Source organism: Gobio gobio (genome assembly GCF_949357685.1).
Source record: "Gobio gobio genome assembly, chromosome: 11".
In the NCBI taxonomy this organism is placed as follows: domain Eukaryota; kingdom Metazoa; phylum Chordata; class Actinopteri; order Cypriniformes; family Gobionidae; genus Gobio; species Gobio gobio.
In genome coordinates, this window is record NC_137104.1 from 16585212 (window position 1) to 16608669 (window position 23458).

Consider the following 23458-nt stretch of genomic DNA (forward strand, 5'->3'; position numbering starts at 1 on the left):
TTTGGTGTTCAAGAAACATTTCTTATTCTTATCAATGTTAAAAACAGTAGCATTTATGTGAAATATAAATATTTTGTAACATTATCAATGTCTTTACTGTCACTTTTGATCATTTTATCGTGTCTTTGCAGAACAGTAGTGTATGCTTTATGCTTTATATAAAATGGCAGCAATATATGAAAATCGTTGAATGTGTTAAATGGCAGTTATATATATATATATATATATATATATATATATATATATATATATATATATATATATATATATATATATATATATATATATATATATATATATATATATATATATTATAGCAGCAATCTTTATGCTTTTTTAAGGGTCACTTGCCCATGATTTCTGTATTGGACAACACCAAAAAAGGACAAGTAAGAATGTATTTCATCTCCTTCATCACTACTTCATCCCTCCCTCTCTCTCTCTCTCATTTCCCATGAGTCCACTCATTGATTCAGAGGAGCAATACCTCCACTGGACAGCAGAGCTCTGTGCACATACTGCAGTGCTGAGCTGCAGTGACTGCGCGTGTGTTTATGTGTGTCAGACAGCCATAGGAAACCCTTTTATCACTGCTACTGCTGCTGCCACTCTAGACTGAATGCATGCGGAGGGGGGAAATGGAGAGAGGAGAGAGAGGGAAGGAGAGCACGTACAGGCCTTGCCAAATAAAGCCATGGGGGCCTGGGCTGTGACGGCCCTTTCTACACTATAAATACGCTGTTCTTCTGCCGGTTCGGGTTTGGTGCCTGGAGCTCTGGACAAGTGACTGCACCAGCCCATCTCAGGAGATTCTCATCCACTCTCAGGCCTGTCAATATGCCCCGGGTGGATGTTGACCTCAAACTGGACTTCAAAGATGTCCTTTTCAGACCAAAGAGGAGCAGTCTGAAGAGCAGGTCTGAGGTAAGAACATCTGCTTGCTGTCTCTGTTCAAAGAAATTTGTGCCACTGGCACAACTTGTCTTGTTATACCTGAAATATTCATTTAAACTGAGGGGAGCTGCGTGTTGAGAGTGGCAAAGAATGAAACATTAGGATGACCTTGATGAAGTTCATCTGGCAGAGCTGGTTTTTATGGAGCCCATGTTTAAGCGTCAACCAGTGGTGGTGGTTTATCAAGCTTGATCAGTGCTCCAGAATGTATTGGCTTCTCTTTATTTCGTGGCGTTGATGTGTCTTGAAACAAGTCCAGTGGTTTTCAGGGTCGACTGACCAGGATAAGCAAAAGCAACCGGAGCGCTGGTGCTTTGAAAACATGTTTAAAAATAGGACTGAGCAATGCCTACAATAGAAGCAGTTTCCACTGTGGTGTTACTCTTGGCCACACTAGGTCCAACCAACAATACATAATCAAAACATCATCTACACATATGAAGTGCCCTATCTTCCAAACATTTGGCTGATAAAAACCTTTGCTCTGCTGTGATGGCCCCTGTAATTCTTTCACATTTCACCCAGACATCCTTTTGTTCCAGTTAACGTGGAGCTTTCTCAGTTAAACAGCTGCTTTCAAAATCCACATGGTAATCTGGCAGGTTTACAACATGGATCATCTACTGCACATTCTGCTCATTTTTCCTATTGTTGTCCTGGCTGATGAATTCAGGGGAGATTTTCACTGCAGGATGACGTAAAGTGCCGGTCAGGGCTTTGGGTGCTCGAGCCCCTGCCCTTTTTCAAAATGAATCAAAAGTGCCCCTCTCAGACAAATATCAATGATATTATCGTGGTCAATAAAACTAAATAAATGTGATTATTATAACATGACATTGATGACAATGTATACAATAGTAACGAACGGCTCAAAAGTCGGACAATTTCTGTTGAGGCGTTGCCATAACGCGTTGCTATGGGTTGCGTGCGTTTTGATTGATTGCTGATTTTCCTCTGTTCGGAAGCGGCTCTCGAGCCAAATATGGTCCTTTCAGAGAGCGTGTGGACTTACGGAAAAAAAGTAAACCAATAGCCTTTTTTTCATCCATAATCAGAGCTAATGTGTTGATTTAATTACAAATCTATATATTATATATTTTAAAGTATTACACAATTCAATGCCCGTTTGTCATGTATATACACCAACCAATCGTGATCTCGCAAAGCAAGTTCAAATTCCATTGGGCATGTGAAGTGGAGCGGTAATTTTCTGTTCTTATTCATAAATCGGTTGAAAACTACATGGACAGACGAACTAACGTTTCAGGCTTTCGGTACGGTGCGCGCGTGTACCGAACGGTTATGAATGTAATCTATAACAGTTAACAGTCGGCTTGTTTAAAGCGCGGAACACACTTCAATCCGAGTTCCCACACGAACATATTAAGTATTCAGTCCATTTTATCACGAAATTCAAACGATACATGCCATTTTAACGCTCTATTATGTGACGTGACAGATATACGCGTATAATTTCAACTTCAAGCGGCAGCGCGAGTGAACGCGATCATCTCTTCCTAAAGAAATGAATATCTAAAGGTATGTTGAGGATACATTACAACTTACTGAAACGTATCATATGTTGTGTAATCGCTCCATCGGTGTTTAAACCGCGGAAAGACAATAAAACAGCTTGTAAACAAACAATGTCATGTAGAATCACATTTACCTCAGAAGTCATTCAGTGTCCACAGCTGTGAGTTCACTAGAGAGATTAACTCTTTCACTAAATACATGCTCTATATTAGCCTATATATTCGTTATATTAGCCTATATATATTCATTATATACCACTTACCCTGTTAGTGATGTCTTGTTTATTTAATGTATGTTTAAATAAACCTGTCATGAAAATTACAGCCACTAAATGATTATATTTCAACAAGTTGGAGAAAAAATAATAATAATTAGATTTAGATATTAATGCAAAAACTGCCTTATGTGAAGCTTATGAGTGTTGATTATTATATCTAAAAATAAATAGCAAATGAATTTAGGCTAATAGTTTGGGCTCTGTTGTTAATCTTTAATATGTAAGGGCTCCCTATATAGTTTACAGCATTATCTTTAAGAAACTTTGAGTTATAACTGAATTCATTTAAGGACAGACACATTTTTTTTCCCATTAAACCACTGTTGAATAAAAATGAATAAAAAGCAATTTTGTAAAACTGCTGTACCTAATCCGTACCGAACCGTGACTTCAAAACCGAGGTACTTACCGAACCGTCAGTTTTGTGTACCGTTACACCCCTAATATATATATATTTAGGCTACATATTGCCCCTTTTTTACATTTGAGCCCCTGCCTCTGAAGAACTCTCTGCACGGCCCTGGTGTAGTGTGACTGATGGGACTGCAGCAGTTACTGGAACTGGAAATGACCGAGAACTGATTCGGAGAACCTGAGAACGTCTGTGCGTCCGTGTATGTGTGTGTGTGAGAGAGAGAGAGAGCGAGCGAGCTTCTGTGCATATCAGTTTGCAATATATTTTTTCTCATGCTGACAAACCTATAAATGATTCAGCAAAAATCTTAAGCTCACCACAATGCTGTGGATGATGATATTAATCAGAATTTGGTCATATTCTTATTATATATACACCAATCAGGCATAATATGACAGATGAAGTGAATAACACTGATTATCTCTTCATCACGGCACCTGTTAGTGGGTGGGATATATTAGGCAGCAAGTGAACATTTTGTCCTCAAAGTTGATGTGTTAGAAGCAGGAAAAATGGGCAAGCGTAAGGAATTGAGCGAGTTTGACAAGAGCCAATTTGTAATGGCAAGAAGACTGGGTCAGAGCATCTTCAAAACTGCAGCTCTTGTGGGGTCAGTATCTATCAAAAGTGGTCCAAGGAAGGAACAGTGGTGAACCAGCAACAGGGTCATGGGCGGCCAAGGTTCATTGATGCACGTGGGGAACGAAGGCTGGCCCGTGTGGTCCGATCAAACAGACAAGCTACTGTAGCTCAAATTGCTCAAGAGGTTCTGATATGAAGGGGTCAGAATCATAGGCCGTAAAAAAAATATGGACGACTTCATTGACTTCCGTTGACGAGAGTTGAAGCTTTCGGAGGCCCGCACATGGGCGCTGACATCTTGCGCAGATTTGGGACCGAGTCTGCGCAGTAGTGATCTTGGGACCGGAGTTGTACAGTAGAGAGCAGGAAGTAGAGGCGCGATTATCAAAAGCCCGCCCACACTCGCACAGATGCAGAACAATTCATTATGTTGGTGTGAAATAAACAGTTATGGAAATGTAGAAATTAAAGCTAAAGCTCCAATCTCCTCCCAAAAATCCAGAAAAAAGTCCGCTAGTGCCTCAATGGCAACTTCCCCCAGAGAAGCCGTCAAGCTCAGCTGTCAATCATGACTTCACACCCCCAGTTTTTATAGCATCAAATAACTAACTAAAACTAAACTTATTTAAAAAACGAACACTTGAAATGAAATCATCGTGATGAAAACTGCCTAACATGACAGAAACCATCTTTAGGAAACAATTATTTGAAGTGTAATTTATTTTTTTAGTTTGTCTCGCGTCCATTGTAATACATGGAGAGGTGGGGTTTATGAGCTATACTGGGACCAACCACCTGGGGGCGATCGAGGCATGGAGGCTTCAGTTTCTGAGAGGAGTGCTGCAGGCTTGGTCAGAATACACAGTGCATCACAGTTTGTTGCGAATGGGGCTGTAGTGCCCATGCTGACCCCTGTCCACTGCCAAAAGCGCCAACAGTGGGCACGTGAGCATCAGAACTGGAAAAACGGAGCAATGGAAGAAGGTGGCCTGGTCTGATGAATCACGTTTTCTTTTACATCATGAGGATGGCCGGGTGCGTGTGCATCGCTTACATGGGGAACACATTCAGGAATGGTTTGAGGAGCACATCAACGAGTTTGAGGTGTTGACTTGGCCTCCAAATTCCCCAGATCTCAATCCAATCGAGCATCTGTGGGATGTGCTGAACAAACAAGTCTGATCCATTGAGGCCCCACCTCGCAACTTACAGGACTTAAAGGGTTTGCTGCTAACATCTTAGTGCCAGATACCACAGCACACCGTCAGGGGTCTAGTGGAGTCCATGCCTCAACGGGTCAGGGCTGTTTTGGCAGCAAAAGGGGGACCAACACAATATTAGGATAATAATATAATATACACTCACCTAAAGGATTATTAGGAACACCTGTTCAATTTCTCATTAATGCAATTATCTAATCAACCAATCACATGGCAGTTGCTTCAATGCATTTAGGGGTGTGGTCCTGGTCAAGACAATCCTGAACTCCAAACTGAATGTCAGAATGGGAAAGAAAGGTGATTTAAGCAATTTTGAGCGTGGCATGGTTGTTGGTGCCAGACGAGCCGGTCTGAGTATTTCATTTCACAATCTGCTCAGTTACTGGGATTTTCACGCACAACCATTTCTAGGGTTTACAAAGAATGGTGTGAAAAGGGAAAAACATCCAGTATGCGGCAGTCCTGTGGGCGAAAATGCCTTGTTGATGCTAGAGGTCAGAGGAGAATGGGCCGACTGATTCAAGCTGATAGAAGAGCAACTTTGACTGAAATAACCACTCGTTACAACCGAGGTATGCAGAAAAGCATTTGTGAAGCCACAACACGCACAACCTTGAGGCGGATGGGATACAACAGCAGAAGACCCCACCGGGTACCACTCATCTACACTACAAATAGGAAAAAGAGGCTACAATTTGCATGAGCTTACCAAAATTGGACAGTTGAAGACTGGAAAAATGTTGCCTGGTCTGATGAGTCTCGATTTCTGTTGAGACATTCAGATGGAAGTCTCAGAATTTGGCGTAAACAGAATGAGAACATGGATCCATCATGCCTTGTTACCACTGTGCAGGCTGGTGGTGGTGGTGTAATGGTGTGGGGGATGTTTTCTTGGCACACTTTAGGCCCCTTAGTGCCAATTGGGGATCGTTTAAATGCCACGGCCTACCTGAGCATTGTTTCTGACCATGTCCATCCCTTTATGACCACCATGTACCCATCCTCTGATGGCTACTTCCAGCAGGATAATGCACCATGTCACAAAGCTCGAATATTTTCAAATTGGTTTCTTGAACATGACAATGAGTTCACTGAACTAAAATGGCCCCCACAGTCACCAGATCTCAACCCAATAGAGTATCTTTGGGATGTGGTGGAACGGGAGCTTCGTGCCCTGGATGTGCATCCCACAAATCTCCATCAACTGCAAGATGCTATCCTATCAATATGGGCCAACATTTCTAAAGAATGCTTTCAGCACCTTGTTGATTCAATGCCACGTAGAATTAAGGCAGTTCTGAAGGCGAAAGGGGGTCACACAGTATTAGTATGGTGTTCCTAATAATCCTTTAGGTGACTGTATGTCATATGTTATGCAAGATTGGTGTATACTACCATTTAAAAGTTTGTGTTGTTTTAAATGTTTTTAAACAAGCTTCTTGCACTCGCCAGGGCTTCATTGATTTGATCTGAAATACAGTAAAAGCAGTTTTAACTATTTTAACTACTATTTTAAAACATTTTGAAATCGAACGTATTTTCCAAAAAGTAAGTTGTACCTAACTGAAAAGTCACACTAGGTCATTTTTTGCATTGTTGAGGGAAAATTAATAGATGAGTTGCATCAGTGTATAAGCCACTATTTATTATTACACTCAGAAATAATGTTAAATGCCATACAAATAATAGATACCATAAAAATAATAAAAACTTTTACAATCATTATAAACACCTAAACATTTTAGTTCCCCTTGTTACATTGAATCTGACCCATCAAATGAATTTAAATACTACAAAAAAAAAACAAATAATAACAACAGTGCATAGATGCATCTTGTCAATCAGAGTAGAGTAATCTCAAGCATTGGTGTATACACATGTTAATGCACAAACAGTAACAGTACTTATTTAATAAAAAACAAAAACAATCACACAAAACAAGTAGTGTAAATGTCAAGTAAACATATTTACCTGAAGTCAGAAGTCAATATTCCATTTTAATAATAGCTATAGCTGGAATGTGACTAATCTAATACAATTAATATGAATTTTGGGTCATATAACAACTTATTCAAAATATCCACTGAACATTAATATTTATCTGAACGTGCAAACAAAGGGGTGTATTACAGACAATTGTATCAAGCTATTGAAGGTTTCATTTCAACAAAAGAGCAGATATAATGACAACAGCAGAATCAAAACAATAACTACTTCTGATTATTAGTTCAGCATACCGGTTATCAGGTGCTTAAAATATTTAATGGCTGGGAAAAAAAAGAATATCCATTGAATGTGAATGTCTTTATTCTGAATATGCTGACTACATGTACAGGAATAATCCAATGGCTGTGGAGTGTAAACATATTTCTCAGACTCAAGGCTAACCAGATTATGGATCTTAATCAGAAAAAGCATGAGAAATATATATACTGTATGCAGTAGCGGCATTTGAAATGGGCCTCGCAAAAGAAGGCTCCTCCACTTGTGCCTGGAAAAAAAAGCCCCGCCCATGCCATCACATCACGCACACACTTGGGTCTGAAATTAATGGGGAATTGGGGCAAAAATGCCACCAAAATGAATCAAAATGCCCCAAAAATCCAAGAAATTGTGAACAATGTCTCTGTATAAGTGCTGTATAAGCAATATCACATGAGCAAGCTCATTGAGCCAACTGTTTCTCCAACTATTTATTTGAAACAGGCCTCCGAACTGCAAAGGCATGCAGTGACTGTATGTAATATGACTACTTGCCTCACTCTTGTGTAATATATCAATATACTTTATGTTTTGATTCAAATCTCAAACTAGAACAGACTTTTATGACACTCATTTTATTCATAGAAAGCACTGCACACTAACATTTACACTGCATTTAACATACACTAGACATGGAGAATGACTCCAGCTCAGTTGTTAGATATGTGAACGTTAGATGGGTCTTAATATCTTTCAGTTGTGATATCTTGAGTGCATGCTTGGATGGGTTACAGGGACAGGAGAGTAGGATATGGAACACACACAGGATGTTTGGGTTGATTATGGGCTTATCCATTAAAACGAGACTCTTCAGACTGTCACATGTAAAGTTTGTATGTTTGAAAAGTAATTTCCTCCTTATATTTTGTTCTTGAAGGTTGACCTGCAGAGGACCTTCACATTCCGGAACTCAAAGCAGACATACAATGGCATCCCAATCATCGCTGCTAACATGGACACCACCGGCACGTTTGAGATGGCACAGGTGCTCAGCAAGGTGAGTGCTTCTTTAAACAAAGCACACTAAGTGAAGAAACACAGCACCTACGTCTGAAATATAACCCCGGAAAAGTCTTGTTTTACTATGTTTAATCTCTGTGATTATCAAGATCTCACTGAAACATAATTAGCTGTGTCCTGTTTCCATGCACTGGGATCAAGAGGCTCTTATATTTCTGTCTGTCTCGGAGCCAGACGCTTGCTGGCCTCTTAGGCATTTCCCTGCTCTGTCTTTCAGCACACTCTCTTCACAGCCATCCAGAAGCACTACTCCCTGGAGGAGTGGAAGACTTTTGCTGCCAGTCATCCTGAGTGCCTTGAGGTGAATGGACAAAAATACTTTCTTGCCTTGCTTAATCAAAAGCAGTTTCATTAAATGGTATAGTCTATCAACTGCCCAATCACACTGAACATTAGCAACATATCTAGCAAGGCATACATCCCTTCTGAACACTAGCAACATCATAGAAGCCACATTTAATGACTAAAAGGCCTAGCATCCCCCAGCTATTAACCTGGTAACGCCATAGTAATCTGCCAAAATACCCTTGCTACCACCAAGCAACTCGCAACAGCTAAGCAACTGCCTAGCAGACACATAATAACTTACATTAGAAACATTAGAAACAAGGCATGCATCCTTTCAGACTTCAAATGTTTATATAATAACCAGACGAACACTATGGAAACTTGTTTCCATCACTGAATAAAAAAAGATAATTGCGACTTTTTATCTCTGAAATTTTTTCTCACAATTACGATATAAACTCAAAATGTTAACTTTTGCAATTCCGTGTTATAAAGTCAGAATTGCCAGATATAAACTGGCAAAAGCGAGAAAAAATTCAGAATTGCAAGATACTATAAACTAGCAAATGCGAGAAAAAAAGCCAGAATTGCGAGATATGAACTCGAAATTTTGTTTATATTTATAACATTGAGTTTATATCTTGCAATTCTGACATTATAACTCGCAATTCCAACTTTATGTCTCACAATTCTGAAAAAAAGTCGCAATTATCTTTTAAATGAATGGAAACAAGCGTCCATATTAACACATAACTTTTAGCACATTTAGCGCATCACACATTTAGCTTTCTAGACGGCTAATTCCATATTTCTCCACAAAGTTCCTGCTGTGAAGCCTTAAAGGATTAGTTCACTTTTAAATAAACGTTTGCGGATAATTTACTCATCCCCATGTCATCCAAGATATCCATGTCTTTCTTTCTTCAATCGAAAATAAATTAAGTTTTTTGATGAAAACATTCCAGGATTGTTCTCCATATAATGGACTTCAATGGGCCCCAAACGGTTCAAGGTCCAAATGACAGTTTCAGTACAGCTTAAAAGGGCTTTAAGCGATACCAAACGATGAATAAGGGTTTTATCTAGCGAAACGATCCGTTTCTGCGAGAAACCGAGCAGTATTTATGCTATTATTTTACCTCTTATAAGACGAACGTGATCATCTCTGAGCTCCGCCATAACTTCCGCTAAGTGAGGTCAAAATACAAGCCTGGTCATAGATATATCGATCGTAGATGCTTCGTTTTACTGATCCGTGCAAGCGCTAATGAGACATCTAATTATACATCTATGACCAGGCTCGTATTTTGACCTCACTTAGGTCAAAATACAAGTTATGGCGGAGCTCAGAGATGATCACGTCCGTCTGATAAGTGGTAAAATAATAGCATAAATACTGCTCGGTTTCTCGCAGAAACTGATCGTTTCGCTAGATAAGACCCTTATTCATCGTCTGGTATCGTTTAAAGCCCTTTGAAGCTGAACTGAAACTGTCATTTGGACCTTGAACCGTTTGGAGCCAATTGAAGTCCATTATATGGAGAAAAATCCTGGAAAGTTTTCATCAAAAAACGTAATTTCTTTTCGACTGCTGAAAGAAAGACATGGACATCTTGGATGGCATGGGGGTGAGTAAATTATCAGCAAAAGTTTATCTAAAAGTGAACTAATCCTTTAAGCATCTACTGTCTCATCCTCAGCATGTCGCGGCCAGCTCAGGCAGTGGAGTGGCGGATCTGGAGAAGCTGTCCAGCATCCTGGAGGCCATTCCTCTCATCCAGTACATCTGCCTGGATGTGGCCAATGGCTACTCAGAGCACTTTGTGGAGTTTGTAAAAAAAGTTCGGGAAAAGTTTCCTAAGCACACCATCATGGTGAGATTTTTGCCCAAACATGATATTACAAGCATCATATAAATATACAGTGGCAAGAAAAAGTATGTGAACCACTTGCAGAATCTGTGAACATGTGAATAATTTAAACTAAATAAAAGAGATCATACAAAATGCATGTTATTTTTGATTTAGTACTGTCCTGAATAAGATATTAAACATAAAAAATGTTTACATATAGTCCACAAGACAAAAAATTAGCTGAATTTATTAAAATAACACCGTTCAAAAGTTTATGAACTATTTATACTTAATACTGTGTCGTTCCCTGGATGACCCACGGCTGTTTTTTTTGTTTTGTTGTGATGGTTGTTCATGAGTCCCTTTTTTGTCTTGAGCAGTTAAACTGCCCAATGTTCTTCAGAAAAATCCTCCAGGTCCTGCACATTCTTCAGTTTTCCAGCATCTTTTGCATATTTGAACCCTCTCCAGCAGGGACTGTATGATTTTGAGATTCATCTTTTCACACTGAGGACAATTGAGTGACTCAAACACAACTACTAAAAAAGGTTGAAACATTCACTGATGCTCCAGAAGGAAACATTATGCATTAAGAGCTGGGGTGAAAACTTTTGAGCAGGATGAAGATGTCCAAATGTTTCTTGTTTTGTTTAAATATCTTTTTTTTGTTCCCATTGAGTACTGCCCTTCAGAAGCAACAGAAGATACTTGCATGTTTCCCAGAAGACAAATTGAGTACAATTTACCTTGATCTTCAAATTCAATAAGTTTTCACCCCCCTGCTCTTAATGCACCGTGTTTCCTTCTGGAGCATCAGTGAATGTTTCAACCTTTTTTTAATAGTTGTGTTTGAGTCCTTCAATTGTCCTCAATGTGACAAGGTGGATCTAAAAATCATACAGTCACTGCTGGAGAGGGTTCATATGCAAAAGTTGCTGGAAAACCGAAGAATGTGCAGGACCTGGAGAAGAACATTGGGCAGTTTAACTGCTCAAGACAAACAAGGGACTCATAAACAACCATCACAAAACAAACAAACAGCCGTGGATCATCCAGGGAACGACACAGTATTGAGAATTAATGGTTCATAAACGTTTGAACGAGGTCATTTTAATAAATTCAGCTATTTTGTTGTCTTGTGGACTATAACGTTTTTTATGTAAAATATCTTATTCAGGACAGTACTAAATAAAAAATAACATGCATTTTGTATGATATTTTTTATTTAGTTAAAGGTCCCATTTTTCGTGTTTTTTTGAAGCTTTGATTGTGTTTACAGTGTGCAATATAACATGTTTTCATGTTTCATGTGTAAAAAAACACAGTATTTTTCACACAATTTACTTATCTGTATACTGCTGTTTTCACTGTCCTCAAAACGGCCTGAGAATTTCCTCGTTCTATGAAGTCCCTCCTTCAGAAATACGTAACGAGTTCTGATTGTGACAGCGGTTCCCGTGTTGTGATTCGACAGCAGCTTAGCTCACGTTGCCCGGAAAGGTCAAGTCTCTTACCATAACGGGGAGATGAACGCGCTCAAACTACAGCCCCTGAAGGCCAAACAAAGGTGATTTGACTCCGGGATGAAAATAACAGCGTCTGAACGACATGGCGACAAACGCAACCGAACCGAACGCAACACTTCCTCTTCTCCACGAGGGAGCAACAAGACCACGCCCCCTTTTTCGCGTATTCTTGTGGGCGGAGGTTAGTCGACATACTGCTCTACTGACGTAATTAAAGCAGGATGTACAGGGATGTAGTCCAAACCGGCCGTTCGCTGTAGGCTTTGAAAGGGAACTTCTGTCAAATAAAATATCTCGCTTGGCATTGAACTTTGAGCTTTATAATTTTACAGGTATTATTTATGCTCTAACAGCAACATTACACACTAACTAAAGTTTGAAAAATGGGATCACGAAGAACAGGACCTTTAAAATTATTCACATTTTCACAGATTCGGCAGGTGGTTCACATACTTTGTCTAGCCACCGTACATTTATTTTGTATTGTGGAAATACAAATGTCATATAACACAATGATCTTGATCATTTAGGCGGGAAATGTGGTGACAGGAGAGATGGTGGAGGAACTCATTCTGTCTGGAGCTGATATCATTAAAGTGGGCATTGGGCCAGGTATCCGATTAGATTTCCCAACACTGTAATACATATTTATTAATAGATAATCTTCCTTCATATTAAATTACATATGTCTTGATCTGGAGCATGTTAATGATGTTTGACAACACTGTGATCTTCAGGTTCTGTTTGCACCACACGCATTAAGACCGGTGTGGGTTATCCTCAACTGAGTGCTGTTATTGAGTGTGCTGACTCGGCCCATGGACTGAAAGGACACATCATATCTGTGAGTCTCTTTAAATGGCTATCATGGTTAGCAGAAGGCCATCCTTAAAGGGATAGTTCAGGGACCCTCATGTTGTTCCAAACCTGTATGTGTTTCTTTTATCTGTTCAACACAAAAGAAGATATTTTAAAGAATGTTTATAACCAGACAGTTGACGGCCCCCATTGGCTTCCATAGTAATTTTTTTTCCTACTATGGAAGTCAATGAGTGCCGTCAACTTTCTGGTTCCCAACATTCTTTAAAATAACTAATTTCATGTTCAACAGAATAAAGAAACGCACACAGGTTTGGAACAACATGCGGGTGAGTAAATTATGACAAAATTGTCATATTTTGATGAACTATCCCTTTAAATGCAATGCATAGATTGGCAGGACGGGAACCTACATACAAGTGACATCACATTACCACAAGGGGGCAGCATCCTCAATTATATTCCAGTGTTTCCCTACCTTGTCAGTTTCCCATCAGAAAGGCTCAAAGGCTTCATTAGCACAAAACCAGGGCTGCGTTTAACTCCACTTTTAGACATACACTCGCAAACTAAGCACTTCCCCTCGGAGGAATCCCTGTCGCCATTTTGAAGTGCGTTCAACTTCGTCAAGGGGGCGAGGGGAGTTTATTTAGACAGACCCTCAACCCCTCAATTTTGACTGAGGGAGCAAGTCTACTCAATATGTACACTTCATGCAGATCCATAGATCACAACGTGACATGATTGTGACGTCACAGCGGCTCACACTATATATACTCCCACTCAACACAATTTTAGTATATGAAATTGGAGTTTTGCCATTTAACCGCATAATACTTGTAGCTACCTTAAGCTGACTGTTATAGTTTATTATATTGTTGTTATTTTCTTTTGTGTACATTTTTATATTTTCCCAACAGCCCAAGCATACATACAGGCCTATAAAATGGTATGTAAAACCTATTCCTAAGGAAATAACGAAAAAATAAATACGCTCCATTGCGGATTCCAAGTGATTTAAGGGCTTAGGGCGTTCCATTTAAACTCATTGGGGTTCCGCCAGTAGTGGGCACTCATGCAATGTAAGCAATAACGTACATCCGAGTGAATGAGACAGAGGAAGTTAGCGAGGGAAGGGTATAAAAAATTTGACTTAAACGCAGCCCAGACCTGTGCTCCTTTTTAGTTAAAGCTGCTGTCCGTAACTTTTTTTGTGTTCGAGATTTACAAAAAATATATAATGAGAATGTACAACATGAATCCATTTTCCAAACCGTGTTTTTGTCTTACCCTGAATCATTATGGTACACTTATAATAAGTGTTTATATTGGGACTATTTCAGACCAGACTGGTAGTAACCGCTGCGGAGGAGCACAGTCCCTGCATGACTCGCCATAGACATAAACAGAGAGAAGTAGCTCCGGCTGCAATGTTCTTCCGCAAGACGCATGCAGTTCTGTTTATTAACCGCTAGAGCGCAAAAAGTTACGGACTGCAGCTTTAATGTTTTATTTTTGTAGGCCAACCCAGAAGTTTGGCATCACCTTGGTTCTCTTTCCAATGGCTTTTGGATTATTGCATAAAATATGTATTGTAGCCAACAAAAGTTTTTGATTCCTACACATTCTGTTCATCATGATAATCTTCACAGTTGAGCACGACTTTTATGAATTTTGAAGCCTATATAAAATTGGCAGAAGTAAAAAGCTAAATGTAAGTTAGACTATGGTCGCATGAATTCAATGTCAGCATCTCTTTCAGTCTTTAAGCCTGTAAAAGCAAACTACTGAGTAGACGAGTTAACCTGTTCACTATATGGGCGCCGTTTGTAAAGCGGCTCACGCTGAAAATAACAGCAACATTTTGACACATTTAGCTTCAAACAATGTTTAAAAAACTGGTGTGAATTTTTGGCGGTCACTTTTTTAGCACATTTACAACAATATTTGTCAACTTAGAGATATTTTAAATAGTTAAATCTAAATGTTAAATGTTAAATCTAAATGTTAATTGTTAAATCTAAATGTTAAATCTAAATCTAAATGTTAAATCTAAATCTAAATGTTAAATCTAAATGTTAAATCTAAATGTTAAATCTAAATGTTAAATCTAAATCTAAATGCTAAATCTAAATGTTAAATCTAAATCTAAATGTTAAATCTAAATCTAAATGTTAAATCTAAATCTAAATCTAAATGCTAAATCTAAATGTTAAATCTAAACGTTAAATCTAAATGTTACATCTAAATCTAAATGTAAAATCTAAATGTTAAATCTAAATGTTAAAACTGGTTATCTGCATTCTGAATTTGCATATTAGTTAAATATTTAGTTTCACCCGAAACATTTAGATTCAACATTTATATTTAGATTTAACATTTAGATTTAACATTTATATTTATATTTTGTATTTAGATTTAACATTTAGATTTAACATTTAGATTTTACATTTAGATTTAGATGTAACATTTAGATTTAACATTTAGATTTAACATTTAGATTTAGCATTTAGATTTAGATTCAACATTTAGATTTAGATTTAACATTTAGATTTAGATTTAACATTTAGATTTAGATTTAACATTTAGATTTAGCTATTTAAAATATCTCTAAGTTGATAAATATTGTTGTAAATGTGCTAAAAAAGTGACCGCCAAAAATTCATACCAGTTTTTTAAACATTGTTTGAAGCTAAATGTGTCAAAATGTTGCTGTTATTTTCAGCGTGAGTCGCTTTACAAACGGCGCCCCATATTCACTATGATTACGTTTAATGTCCCCAACAACATCTGCTGTTCCATTTAGCCACTTGTTAGCAACCACATTTTTTAAAGACAAAAGTAAAAGCTTTAAACCAATCACAAAGGGGTGATATATATGTTTTGTTGTAGAATAAAATGTGAAAGTATCTTGATATTGTGTTAAGCACAGACCTTATTTTAGGCATTTAACCAAAACCCCATTTAAAAACCCATTGACTTCTATGATGGAACTGGGAAATGTTAAAATGCTATCTCTTCCGGGGTTGGCATTAAAATGTATTTTATTTTATTTTAAACAAAACACTTTTGAAGTAGTTTCTTCCCTTAATGGACACCTAAGCTTGTTGAGACACAAGTTTGAACAGTTCTGGTAGCAATCATGGAGAAGCTTTCTGGAGAAAGTTGTAATGGTGAATCTATTTATAAATAAAATCTGTTTTATAGGTTTAACACAGTACAATAAAAAATATTCTAAGTTGCCCAAAGCAACTTACTTTGGATTCACATAAAAATTTTGATCAGCTTATGCATTTTTTTCTTTTCTTTGCGTCGCTAGTGCCACACTTTACCATTTGAGCTATGGACCTCAGTTTAATTTTTGACAGGAATAAAAGGGACTGCTGAAAGTTGTGAGTTGGCAAAATTAAGTGATTTATGACCTTTATACAGTGCATGCCATTTTAAAGACTGTAAGTCTATCCCTCAGAGCTTTCATCCGCAATAAATTCAATATGGCGTCTAACCAGACTAAGGTCTATATCAATGCTTTTCAGCTGTGCTTATATAACCATGGCTGTATCCGAAATCGCATAGGCCTACAAAAGAAGTGTGTCCAAATTCACAGTACTAATAAAAGAGTAGACAAAAAGTACTCGGATGACCTACTTCTTCCGGCGAGATTCCGAAGTGTGTATACGATGGACATTTTACTATCCCATGAGGCCACGGGAGAAGATTTGTGAATGGCAGTGAAGCAACGTAACCGACACTGGCAGGTCACATGATAACGACAACATGGCAAATGTAGGACATCCAGATTATATTCACACTATATAGAACATACTTTTTTTGGTGGTTGTGAAGTAATTACTTCTAATCAAGATGCGATTTCAGACGCAGCCCATATAGGTATGAGTTTGTAAAGCTTTCTATTTTTCTCTAGGATGGAGGTTGCAGTTGCCCCGGGGATGTTGCCAAAGCTTTTGGTGAGCAGTGATGAGTGGTTTCATGTTTCTAACACCTAACAGTAAAAACATAATTATAAAAGTTGTTATATATATTGTTGTCCTACTAAGGCCCATTCACACCAAGTACGATAATGATATGATTTTTAAAAATCATTCTAAGAACAGCAGAGTCCACAACACAGAGGAAGGATATTGTTGGAATCAGTTTCACAAATATATTTAATAACATTTTAATATTAGGTGCGATTAATCGCGATTAATGTGTGATTCATTTGTTTAGTTTTTTTAATCGATTGACAGCCCTACTTTAAAGTTATTGTTCTTGGTGTGAACAGGCCTTTAATCTATCTAATAATACATTTACATTAGGCGCTGGGGCAGATTTTGTCATGCTGGGAGGAATGTTAGCGGGACACGATCAGTGTGCTGGCGAAGTCATTGAGAAAGATGGCAAGAAGTTCAAGATGTTCTACGGGATGAGTTCGGACACTGCCATGAAGAAGTACGTCGGAGGGATTGCAGAGTACAGGTGAGGATGTTTTCATACATTTTATAGGACATATTTATTGCTATTCATTTTGGGGTTAAAGTGCATTTGGTTAAAGGATGTGTGGCAGTTAAAAGGTGTGTGGCAGCAGATATGATATTGCAGGTCATCTTATGTACATCTGTTTATGTGATTTCAAGGGCATCAGAGGGCAGGACGATCCAGGTGCCCTACAAAGGTGACGTGGACTACACCATCAGGGACATCTTGGGCGGTTTGCGGTCCACATGCACCTATGTAGGAGCTGCCAAACTCAAAGAACTGAGCCGCAGGACGACCTTCATCAGAGTCACACAGCAGTCTAGCCAAATGTTCACCTAGTCACAGGCTGAAAAACATGCACACTCACAGATACAAATTCACCATTACTAGTAATGGAATATTCAGCTGCTCATGAAAATTTGGGTGAATTGGATTTCTGTAAATGAGCCGCATAAGTCTACCATAAAGAGGAGAGAAAAGACATTCACAAACATACTTCCCTCTCCAGTTTTCTGTGCTCTTTATATTCAGCTAACTTACACAAAAACACTATTACACTCATACAGACAGACCCATAGATACTCAGGAACTTTGCTGTATGCATTTCTTTGGAAAACCATTGTTGCAGCATAGCTCAGTTTTGCTCATTTAAAGCCTTTAAGTTCTTTAAAGTATGCGATGGGGTCGCATCTGTACAAGAGGGTGAATAAGGAAACATCCAACAAGACTCTTGACAGGACAATACTAGTGTGAAACGATTCATTCTTTTTAACTATGCAACCCATTCTCTCCGTATAGTATAGCAACTGAAAGAAAAGCATGCTTGTGAAGAATTAACACATCAGCAGAGAATCTCCTCTGTCACTTTATGCTCGCCCCTGTGTGTTGTACTGTAAGTTTGTGCTGATTTGATCAGAGATTGGTGCATTGTGTACTGTTGTGAACTATTTCTGCTGGCCTGCTTCCTTTGTGATTGTACAATGGGTGTGGTGGGATGTCATATCAGACCAGAGGAATGTGAAAACTTCTGCACCTCATTTCTTCAACATGCCTTGTGCAGTTTAGATGAGGTATATGATTAAATGTGTTATGTGTAAAACATTATACATATGAAGGAATAAACATCTGAATGAAAATTGTGGTTGTTTTATGCCCTAAATACCTTTCCGTTTTTGTTCAATTATGCGATCAGAGATGTTATCTTGGAATAATGACTGGCTGACTACATACTTAAAAACAGTCTATATACTGTAGAAAATGGGTCTATAGGAACAAAATGGTATCACTCTTAGAAGAAAAGGTTCTATATAGAACCTTGAAGGGTTTTGTCAGGTGCTGACCTTTTTTAGTGGGTTCCCATTGTGGGATCAGAATGTAGTTTTAATTAACTTAAATTTGAATGAAAGCTTATGAATTGAACGGCTTGTAAACATACTTTATCACTAGAAAAATAGAAATAACCAGTTTAAGGTACACTATGTAACTTTTGGACCTTTGTTTTGGTTGTGCTTTGGCTGTGTGACTATGGGGATGAATATGTTATCCTGCTCTTCATAAAGCATTCACTATTAGGCTTAACCATCTGGTACCGTTCACACGTTGGTAAGAAAATGGAAAATTTTAAGTTACTAAATTATATTTATGCAGTAGCATTTATTCACATTCGAGCATGGAGGTGAAAATGAAAATTCCAACTTAAACTGTCATAAATCTTGAATGCTTTGGAGCACAGACTTAAAGGGTTAGTTCACCCAAAAATGAAAATTCTGTCATTAATTACTTACCCTCATGTCATTCGACACCCGTAAGACCTCCGTTCATCCTCAGAACACAAATGAAGATATTTTAGTTGAAATCCGATGGCTCAGTAAGGCCTCCATTGGCACAATGTACTTTACACTCTCAAGACCCATAAAAGGTACTAAAGACATCAGATTTCAACTAAAATATCTTAATTTGTGTTCCGAAGATGAGGTCTTATGGGTGTTGAACGACATGAGGGTAATTAAGTAATTAATGACAGAATTTTCATTTTTGGGTGAACTAACCCTTTAAGTTTGGTCTCTTTTTAAAGACGGCACTTGGCAGAGGTGCATTTTTTTGTTGCATTTATTCTTATGATAAATGCATAAAAATACCTTTTTCCATTGTTATATGAAATATATATTTTCCTAAACACGTTTTTCTCTAAAACTGTGACAAAATTAAAGCCATAAAGCTAAACAAGTTGTGTTTCAAATTTAAGGTTGATATCTCAAAAAATGAGCTTTCAGTAATAATTTGTTTGCGTGCAGTACCAAACGTTTCCAATAGATGAAATTCGTCTCCCGTTTATTTCCAATGCGGTCACTTTTGACCACGAACAATACAAGTGTGACTATAAAAAAAGGACCATTTAACCTTTTTGAATCATGTCCGTGATTTTTTGTGTGTGTGAGTGTTCAAACAGCAAGTGCCTAAACCTTAACCAAGTCCATTCCAATGAAGTAAAACAACATTTTTGGTAAACAAATGACTGAACAGCACCAGAGGGTTAAGAGATACTCACCTGTTGAGTAATAAAAACACATCGCTTTTACAATATTTCAAATTCCGAGCTGCCATGACATAATAGCAGAAGTATTTCCCCAAATAATTTTTCCCATATGATGATTTTTTTTTCCATAAGCCATGAACCAAATCAACCAGCTATGATTCATATTTTTTTTAAAGCAAAAAAAAATGACAAAGGTTCAAGACTTTAATAAGGGAAAGAACCACAATTGCGAATGCCATAATGTTATGATTGATGAAAACAAATGATAAACATAAAACTATTGATTTAAAGATGTATAGTGTGTCATTTGGGACACAACTTGACTATAACATCATCATAAAAAAAAAGAAACAAAATTAGGTTTAAATGAAGTGGGCTGATGGCTTCAACAAGAGCATATCATTAATTAACAGCTTTGTAGCTCACAGTAGCTGTCTTAAATGGTTTATAAACTGTTAAAAATCCCCTATATAATGGAGATAATTAATGTGATTTGTCGAGTTAGGACCCCAAGCAAATCCCCCTGGCTCAAATGGTGCGTTCACACCATGTCGTAATTACAAGATTCAACTTCAGCGTCCTCGTAGAGCTCGTAATTACAACTTGTAAGCTGGAAATGTTTTGAGAGCTCCTACGTGTAGGCCTACCACCTGACCGCTGAAGATTCATGTAGGTGTTGAGTGTTGTCATAAAAATGCAACATTTCCAAACCAAGATCAGATTAGAACGTCATATGTTGTCATGTTAAAATTATGGTTCGACATGGCGTGAACCCAGCTAAAGACCCGATTTCTCACCACACTAATTGATACACAGATATTCAGCTTTGCCATTGAAATATCTGACAGCTGATTTCCGTGATCAACTAATCAGAATCGGGTATTCAAGAAAGACATTTGTGCTTGGGGGAGTCTTCATCACACAGATGATAAGTCATGTTTCTTTCATTAAAGTGTATATTAAGGCTTTTATAGTCAACTTACCTTCTTTTAGACTAGTGTACTGTGGTTTAAACTATATGGTAACACAAAGACAGACAGAGCTGAATCAGTCTGGGCTCATTGTGCCAGTCATTGCCGTTTCCCACACAGTCAAGTGTGGGTTTGTCGTGTCTGATAAGATCTCAATGTCTTCCATCTATACCTCTTTTCAAATGAATGATCCAGCTCGGAACAGAAGCGAATACTCACACGGCCTCCACCTCCGCCAACACCCACACTCCATTGACTAGGTGCGCTGGAGTCAAAGAAGCCTGTGGAATACCTTAGTGTGTGCAATTGTTTGTGAGTATATGTTCATGTTTGTCCGCGCAATAAGCCCACTCTATCTGACAAATGCACCTTTGAAATCCCGTTCTCACAAATCACAAACTCCAAAACGGGTGCAGTTTGCAATTGGCACTGTCATTTTTATTAGTACGTGTATACTGCAACAATAAACTTGTACTGGTATACAGACAATTTCTTTTTTAAACAAATTTGTTCACAACCTGAATCAAATATTGTTTTGTTGTTCAGAATAATGAAATAAGTTCTAACTAGAAAACCGGCAAGCACCATCAAAGAAAGGGACCAAAAAAATCCAAGAAACAACGTGAGTGTATCCTACAAATAGACACACCACAATTAGAAAATAGAATTTCAATTCCATTTTTTATATTAGTTTTCTTTCTTAAAAAAGCTAGTGCAAGTACAATATTTTACACAACTTACAGAGTATGCACGCGTATGGAAATAAAATGAACCAAAAGAACAAAACAAAATTGCCTTTCACAATTATTTCCTACTTAGGGCTTTAAATATTTTTTTTTTTTTATATCTATTTTCCTTTATAAGTAAGGTGCAAAACACAACTTCCTTTCCCAACAACCATCGCTTGCTACTGGCCAGAATCCTCAAATACAATTCCAAGAAAATAGAACCTCAGGATTGGGTGTGACATTCAATTTTTCTTTAACAGTCTCGCTCTACATTTCTGCATTGCGTCTAACATACAATAGGTCCAGTAACTCCGACACTGACAATATGGCAACCTACCTCCACTGAGTCAATGTTTATTGAACAGAGTTCCCAATCCGGAGGTTTTATGACCGTGGATCTTTCTGCCCAATGGCAAGTGAAAAAAGAAACAAGAAACAGCTTCCATTTCCCTTCCAATGGAAGACTTCAAATCTCTTTATGACAAGACCTGCAACACATCTATTCCAGCAAACCTGGGGGTATTACTGCTATATCTGAACCCACTCCTTCCTGAGGAATGACCAATGGCTTCCCGTGTATCACGTAACACATCTTAACATTTCAATTTCTAAAAAGCGAAAACAAAAATTAGAGGTGCGTGCACATTTAATGATAACCGAATGCTGTGCACCTGACAAGGTGTACATAGTGTTATTTCACCTCTGGCCTCAGCTTTTAAAATCATGGGGCGATTATTCATGAGAAATGACCTTCACCATTCATTCAGAATCTACACAAAAACATACTTGGAAATGACTGACACGTTAAAATTAGGCCTAAAAAGATTTTACAGAGTACAATTTTACAGAGACATCTTATTAAGCATTCATTGGCAAGAAATCCAGAATTACAAAATGACCTTTTTTCTTGAAGATATGTTATCTTGAGAGTGTAGTTGTACAAATTCTGAAGGATAAATACACACGTTACGAGGCTGTTGATTGCTATGCGTGAAGGTGCCATTGGGTATGTGAAAACAGCATCTGTACACGAGTCGGTTCCGGCCTGTGATGGTCAAAACGTCCCTGGCGTTTAGTTCTCAGTGGTTAACCATGGTTGAGTGTCCAGTTCAACCCAACAGTGACAAATACTCCTGAAGATTCAACAGAGGAGGGGTGCATGAGTCTCATTCCTGCGCTCTGGACAGATGAGGGTAACAGAGCACAGGATGTACCTCTCTCTGAGGAAGCGTTTGCCAGTTTACCGGCTCACCAATATGACGTAAGAGACGAGGGCCGGGCATGCCTCCTTTTTTTTAAGGAGTGCGCACTGCTTTCACTATCCAGCACTGATATAGCTGAATGATCATATATCAATTATAGCATTAACAATAAGACTAGTTACAATACCCACATCAAGCAGCCCATACATAAGTTAGGGTAAAACAAAACCATAAGGTGGGCCTGTAGAAGATTCTCAGCCTGAGTTATTAATCCAGCTGTTTGGACAATTGACAAGATGTCAAACAACAGTCAAGTTGAACAGAGAGATCCTGACTGATTTTACAACTCATTTAAAAGAAAAGCAAACTCAAAATAAATGTTTTTTTTTTCCTTTCAATGAGAGCCACAATAAAAGAAAAGAACAACTTTTGATTTATTTTTCAAACTGCTGAAACTCGCAATCCAACATTCATCATTTTTGTCATTTGTGCCAGAAAAAATGAAAGTAAAAACAAGGAAAAGTCAGCGGTGCTCCTCTTTTGAGAGAGAGAGAGAGAGAGAGAGCTTTCACAGAGCCGCTCTTAAAAACATTCATTAATACACTTTTCTCTCGTCTCCTACCATGATAAAAGAGTGCTACAGAGGAGACCGAAGCAAAAGTACAAAGTCCAAAGTACATGAAGCAAGGTCAAATATAGAGAACATAAAAATGAAACAAAACAGAACGATGGTGTTCGAGCACACATCAGTACAACGAAAAGTAAAGTCATCTCAGGTTCGTAGAGGACC

The 23458-nt window shown here is 38.1% G+C and overlaps 1 protein-coding gene across 1 annotated transcript; it reads left to right on the forward strand.

The window, feature by feature from the left end:
- Window positions 1-513: 513 nt before the first annotated feature.
- On the forward strand, window positions 514-18367 carry gmpr (guanosine monophosphate reductase). The gene is made up of 9 exons (XM_079829822.1): window positions 514-924; window positions 8124-8243; window positions 8484-8567; window positions 10255-10428; window positions 12464-12545; window positions 12671-12777; window positions 16678-16720; window positions 17072-17231; window positions 17390-18367. Exons 1-9 carry the CDS (start codon window positions 838-840, stop codon window positions 17568-17570), a joined length of 1038 nt encoding a protein of 345 aa, XP_079685948.1. The 5' UTR covers window positions 514-837; the 3' UTR covers window positions 17571-18367.
- Window positions 18368-23458: the final 5091 nt, after the last annotated feature.

Bases quoted from the DNA above. Each gene is read 5' to 3' on its own strand.
- gmpr (XM_079829822.1), top strand. From the start codon at position 838: ATGCCCCGGGTGGATGTTGACCTCAAACTGGACTTCAAAGATGTCCTT. The intron at 8,244-8,483 runs GTGAGTGCTTCT...TCTGTCTTTCAG, and splicing joins TGGCACAGGTGCTCAGCAAG to CACACTCTCTTCACAGCCAT. The intron at 12,546-12,670 runs GTATCCGATTAG...TGTGATCTTCAG, and splicing joins TAAAGTGGGCATTGGGCCAG to GTTCTGTTTGCACCACACGC.